Here is a 6,650-nt window from a genome sequence, read left to right as displayed (position 1 = left end):
TGCCAGCCTCATGCGTGTGGCTCTGCCGGGTGGCCCGGCTTGGCTCACCCCATGGCTGGGCAGGGCAGGGCTGCAGGGAGCTGGTGACCAGCCCTGCTGTGGCATCGTTGGGGCAGGGACCGACAGCCCCCAGGGTGGGCTTTTTTGGCAGCCCCATTGGTGCGCTCAGCCAGCCCCTCACCTCTCTGCGCCTGCAGGACATGCATGGTACCTTTCTGTTAGCTCCCTGTGCTGTCCACGGGCAGCCTGTACCTGTTGCTCCTCATCCCAGCACTCTCCGTTATTTTACACAGTTCTCGCTCCCTGGCGTGCTCATAAAAAGCAAACTTAATCCCCCTTGGCTGTCATCTTCTTAAAAGAGGCAAGATTTCCATCTCCTGCCACGAAATAAGCACTTGGCTCTTGAAAGCTGGTGGCCAGAGTGCTTTCTGGCATCTGGATGAGATGCTGCTAGAGCATCGAACTGCTCATGACATTAGTACTTTCCTTTCACTGCTGGAAGTACCACAGTATTTTGGATTGTCTTTGTCTTTTTTTGAGTCTGTGCTGCGGTGATGGTTCACAGTCATTCTGTGATTGCAGAGTGTGGCCTGATGTTTTCCCCTTCTCTCATTTCCAGCTCTCAGCCACCAGTTTTTAGAAGAGAGTCTGACCATAAGTCTTAAAGCTCATGACCTTGAACTTTGTTCTGTGAAACACAAAAAGCAGAAGTGAAACTGAGCAGTGTTGGGTTGCTCCCCTAGCTGAGTGAAACAAAGAAAGTCACTTTGCAAAAAAAAAAAAAGCAACTTCACACGTTGCTTGAAAGATCTCCAGATATGGTGGAAAAAATTGCATCATGATGTCTCTCTATACTTTGTGGCAGAGAACTTGCCCTTGCAGAAAACCAGCAGACAGGCAAACCTCTTCCCTTACTTTTCTGCAATTAGGGCAAGAAATAAAACCAGAAAAACCCAACAAAAAGTGATGTTTCTCATCATTCTCCTAAACAAATTCATTTCAAAGCTGTATCTCTTTAATCTTAGGGGGATTTCCTTTACCTATTTTTCTCTTGAACTGTGATAACCAGAATAAGTAGATAAAAACGTGCCTTGCTTGCAGCAGCTCCCTTCCCTTTTTCAAACACCAGCTAAATCGGTTATTTCTATGTGACAGAAAGCACATTAAGTTTATATAATGTTCTCTCTCTGGTGAAGGATTTCTGAAGGGTTTTCTGGTCAGTCTAATCAAGAGGCAGAGCTGAACAAAAGCACAAGACAGTTGAGTTTCTTTCATTTTCCTGATTTTGATGATCACAATTTCCTTTTACAGGAAAGCAAAAAAAAAAAAATAAAATGGCTACAACGGCAGCAAATACTCAAAGACAAACGATAGGCTGCGAGGAATACAGTCTGTACAGTAGCTTGAGTGAAGACGAGCTTATAAAGATGGCCATCCAGCAGAGCTTGGAGGAGGACCCGGCGGGTCAGCCAGCTGCCCAGAGCCACCAGAAGTCGATGGTGGCAGGTCCCAGCGAGGCAGCCGTCCCCGGCCGCGCCCGCAGCCACAACCCGCCCTACCACATCTACCCGTGGCAAAGGTGAGTGAGCTCCTGCCTCAGCCACGCCGTCCCTACAAACACCCTGCCCGGGAACAGCAAAACAGCTTCCCCGGTCTAAACACGTGCTTTCTAATTAGCTTTACCCGGCAGCTGCTCTGCGAGTCTGTCATTAGTTTGAAAGCCGGAGCCTGCTATAAATGCGATGAGGTCAACGATTTACAACCTCACAGCAAAATGAGAATTTGCTTGATGTTGTCTGTTTTAAGCAACAAATGAAATAAGAAAAGGGGCACTGCTATGAGCTCTCCTGAGCGACAGGAGCCCTGCCAAATCCAGCGGCTCCTTTCCCCCACGGGGGCACGCTGTACGCCGAGCTTAGCTTTTGCCTGAGAGGGAGCACAGCGTTTGTTATGGGAAAACATAGGAGAGAGGCCAAAAATAGGCATATAAACCAGTGTGAGCTGGCTACCTTTGAGATACTCCGGTCTTTAAAGGAGGTAGTAATTTCAGATCATACTCTGACCTCAAGCACACCGCTCACAGCCAAGAGCGGCTCCAGACACCAAAGCGTGGCGGCATCCCCCTCCCCTCCCCTGCGATGCTGGGCTGTGGGTTACAGGGACCTGCTGACAGTCTCAAACCCAGACATTGTTCTCCTTTCATTTTTTAAAAGGCAGATTTCTCAAGGGGGGAAGGGGGGAAGTTAAAAAGTCACCCCCAAACCAAGGAAAAATATCCTTTTAAACTAATATTTTTTTAATAAGCTGATTTTTTGTTCCTCCTTCTTTCTCATAACTACACTGTCCTCACTCACTACCACCAGTGATTGTCTGGTTTCCAAGGCTGGGAAACTGGGGACAGTTTGATGAGCAGTAAGTGTGTTTCATCACTGCGGAATCGGGATGCTGTACAGCAGGCTGTCCCGCTCCCACCAAAGCTTGTGGCTTCTCCCTGTTATTACCATGCACTTGCACTGTCAGCTCTGCTGTGGGGACCCGATGCAGGGGAGGATACGGGCTTCCCTGGCCATTTGCTCCTGTCCTCCTCGGGGTCCTTTGACACCTGCTATTTTGGCAAAGGGCAGCATCCGCAGTTCTGTGCATTAACCTGTCCTGCCTCTACCTCAGCCCAGCAGCTTTTGACCTCCCACTGGAGAAAAAAACCTTGTAGCTCCAGATCTGTAGCATTGCTGAATTCTTCTGCCATCTGAGAGAGCCGGGCTGGAAACGGAGCTGGCACCCGGGGGCGCTGGGTCCTCCTCCACCCCTGTCTCCAACCTGCTTGCGTGGCACTTCGGAGGTGATGAATGTCACCTCACCTCGTGCCTGCTTCCTGTGCGGTGGCGGTAGGGTTAACCTCACTGTTGTCTTATATGGTCATTTGAATCCCCTGACGCTTCCTCAGAGGGCCAAAAATAATCTCAAGCCGAGCGAGCAGCTGAATCCAGCACCGAGCAAGCCGTGGCCATCTGCTTTTCTTCAAAGCCCTGACCGGCAGGCTTGCTCGCTCGCTCGCTCCGTCTCTGTGGATGTGTGTCTCTGTTTCTGCCTCAACATGACCTGTTTCTCCTATTCGGAGTATTTCTCCTTATTTCATTCATGTCATCGCCGCTCCAGATTGGCGGCCCAGCCGAGAGGCCGTGCTCAGCCGTCCAGCTCGGGGGCAGCCTGGGGGGTCAGGCGAAGGTACGACAGCGGCCCGTTCAGCACATCCCAGCCCGTGTAAGTGCCTCCCTCTCCCTCTCCCGCTTTCCCCCGCGGTCAAAACAAACCTTGCGACCCACTCTCCCCCTCATCCAGCTCTTCTAGGTGGCGATGGTGTCTGGTGGGGGGAAACAGTGGTGTTCATCTGGAGGAGTTCGTGAACTGTTTAGAGGGGTCTTGCTGATACCTGCACCGCACCCTCACTGCCTTCCCGCTCTTCCTTCCCTCCTCCCAGCTGCCCCGGACCATGCCCAGGCTCTTGCTGGTGACCCACCTCAAACCTTCCTTGTTCTCTTCTCCCTCTTCATCCCTCTCCATCCCTCCAGTGCACGTGTCCTGGGGACTCGGGGTCATTCAGTAGCTCTGAGGTGACAAGGACAGCAGGGAAGGGATGCCCGTGCCGTGGTTTATTTATATAGGCTGGCTTCCATATCAACACAGTAGATGAGGCAGGTGCTGATAGTAACTCCATTGGTATTAAGTTCACGGTTCAATGGTGGGGAAGAGTGGGGAAAACCATCATTTTATTGCAGTGTATAAACAGGGTGAGAAAGTCCAGTCCTTCAAAGTAAATATTCTATAAATGCTCCCATAAATGCTGTGCCTGTTCCCAGCAATACCTGCACTGTCCTGCCACGCTGAGGAGGGCTGCTGGGGAGCCGTACCACATCCTACCTGCCCGAGGAAAGAACCAGCGTGACAGACTTTGACCCTGCTGGCCACGTTTTGCTGTTGGCAGAGACCGTCCATAAGCTTAGGTGAACGCAGTCATGGATGAGGGAAGCAGACAGGCAAGAGAGTGGCCCAAGCTCTGCCCAGTGCCTGTGTGTGGTGGAAGTGTTTGGACCAGGATGGGCTTATTACAGCTCTTTGAGGGTCTCAGTAGGTGTGCATGCACTTGCCTTTAGCTACCAAAGGAAGAGAGGAAAGTGATGTAGGCAGCACTTCTCTGTGTCCTGCAGAAAACTCTTCCCTGCCTTTTTTATCTACCCAGTTCAAATCTGCTTTGTTTTATCCATCTTATAAATCCCTGGATCCGTAGCTGCAGTGGCTACCCCTCCACCACGCATCTTCCTTTCATCCCTCACCCAGCTCTACAATCTCCCCCACCTCACCCTGCACCCTGGCTGATCCAGACTCTGTCCATAGCTCTCCACCGGCATCGCCCTCCCTGACTTTTTGAAAACCTCTTTCTGCCAATGAAGCCTCCCTCATCCCTGTCAGCTGCCAGCTCCCCTTGGCCACACTGAAATTGCATCCTCTCATTAAGCGCTCTGCACACCTTGCATCCCTCTCTCTGCTCTGGGTGCGATGACCAGAGGGCAAGCTTTTCTTCTGCATCAGTAACTCAATAGACTTCAGTCCACAAGAAGGCTGGGATAAGGCTGGTAAGCTGGCCCTCCTCTGCTGCCAGGTGAGAGCAAAAAATGTGGCTGGGAAGCCACAGGGAGAGTATGATGGCATGACTGTTTTATAGCCCTGGTCTCAGAGCTAGGCAGGGGTGATAGTGGGATTCACCTGGGGAGATGTTCTTTCGTGCTGCCTGCGTCTCACCAGGCTGCCAGGAAAAGAAGGAGCTTCCGGAACCTTTCTGTGCTCCACTGAACTGCTTCTGCAGAACTCAGGACTGACCCCACCATCCATCTCATCTGCAATAAGTATTTATTATTGTGGCTACTGGCCTTAGAAATGCAGTAATTCTTTTGACTCACCTATAAGGTTAAGATTTCACCAGATCTTCAGGCTTTCTCCATAGTTCGAATACTAGTTTTTTCTATATCTGAAGAAATCCAAACAGCAGAATGCGTTGGGTTTTTATAACAGCCAACTATGAGCCAGGCAGAAAATAAGGATTTCACATGGAGATTCGTTAAACTTTCTGTACTGATCTGGAATTTGCTTGGCTAAAGCATCTACAGCCTTGTCCAGCAAACCCCCTCATGTTACTGAGGAATCATTTAAGGTCAAGGAGCCCGACAGAAGTTTGCTTCATTCAACATCTGAGGGCTTAAGCAGGATAGTAACTGATTCTTCACACATTTTTAACCCTACCACAGATCTGAGGTACCCTCCGCTTTCAGTGAGGGCTCAGCTAAGGTGATTCACCTCGCATTTGTTGTGTGCCAGCCCCATGCACAGGCTCCTGCCATGGCCCACCTGGTGTGTAGTAACTCATTAAGTGCTGGGAACTCTATCCTGTGCCCAAATCCGGAGGTCGCAGTGATCAGCCCTGCCTGTGTAACATGAACCTTTGCACAGAACAACAGATGGCTTCAGCAGCCGTGTGCCAGAGGCTTTTAAAGACCAAGATCCCCCACCTCCTCCTCCTCCTCCTCTCCCAGCCAAACATGCCAATTGTTGCTGTTAACCGACTTCAACAAAATGCTCAATTTCAAACGCCTATATAAAAATCTATTATCTGTACTAAACTAGCAATGTTAGGTTTAGTCCCCAGGGTACTCTAAATAGTATGGAGATACAGCAGCGTCCCTGGGACCTCAGCCCAGCAGCTATCAGAAGGTCAGTCAATTCCTCCTGGGTGGGCTGTGGCCAGGAAGGCAGCTGCCTGCTCTAGCTGCTATCTCCCCAGGCAAAACGCCTGGCTTCGTGTCCCATATCTGTCCCCATTCCACTGTTGCTATTTTTGTGACTCTGCTCTCTTGAGATCGCTGTTTCCAGCTATAGAAAAGGAGCGAGTGGCACTAAGCACTTTTTCACCTGGGAAATGGTGTCTTTTCCCATTCCTTGGCACACGTGTCGTGTTCACCTGCTTCCACTCCAGGCCCTGAGTTTATCCTCAGAGAAGCAGCTTGCTGACTTTTCTATCAGTGCTTACATCAGTGTTTATGACACAGATTGGGCACCTCCGGGAAAGCTGAAATTAATGAATGCCTGATGGAGTTTCAGGCTGTTGGTTTGTCCACTCCCTGCAAGGCAATGAAATCCAGTGCTGCTCCTGTAACCTGCACTAAATGCAGAGGTTGTAGCGATGATCTGCTTTTTGAGGACTCCTGTCCCAAGCTGCCCATATTTTTCTGTCTCTGATCTCTCTCTGTTGTGGCATTTTAGACCTTCTGTCATAACCAGAGTTTCTGATTGTTCTCATTGTCACTGCCCTGCATGACCTTCATCACATGCTTTATTCCTACCCTGGTGATGCTAAGAGTCTCTCTGAGACATGCACCTCCCTCCCCAGTCTCTCTGTCCTCAAGGCTGCAAGATTTTCTCTTTAGAGTTAGTTCAAACCACAAACTCTCCTATGTTTTCAGTATCCTCTTGTTCTCTGTCTCTGAAAATATAGCCCACGTTCATTTTTTGCAAGTCCCCATTAGAAATGGAAAAAATGTTTCTTCCTTTGCGGTGTTTGCTGTCCTGCAGCTTAGCCGTTTGGTGACTGCCTTCTCCCA

The 6,650-nt window shown here is 50.0% G+C and overlaps 1 protein-coding gene across 2 annotated transcripts in view; it reads left to right on the top strand.

Moving 5' to 3' along the window:
• Positions 1–1,334: 1,334 nt before the first annotated feature.
• The window catches only part of ASB2 (ankyrin repeat and SOCS box containing 2), a 24,026-nt gene continuing 18,710 nt past the window's right edge, over positions 1,335–6,650 (top strand). The window contains exons 1-2 of one of the 2 annotated variants that reach the window (XM_009895433.1): positions 1,335–1,579; positions 3,157–3,261. In XM_009895433.1, the coding sequence (XP_009893735.1) occupies positions 1,335–1,579; positions 3,157–3,261 (350 nt within the window). The remainder of the gene's footprint in view (positions 1,580–3,156; positions 3,262–6,650) is intronic. The other variant, XM_009895441.1, reaches the window with a different exon arrangement.

The sequence above is a fragment of the Charadrius vociferus genome, unplaced genomic scaffold (genome assembly GCF_000708025.1).
Source record: "Charadrius vociferus isolate BGI_N301 unplaced genomic scaffold, ASM70802v2 scaffold140, whole genome shotgun sequence".
In the NCBI taxonomy this organism is placed as follows: domain Eukaryota; kingdom Metazoa; phylum Chordata; class Aves; order Charadriiformes; family Charadriidae; genus Charadrius; species Charadrius vociferus.
The sequence above is the reverse complement of the archived record's forward strand: the minus strand, read 5'-3'. Positions and strand labels throughout refer to the sequence as shown.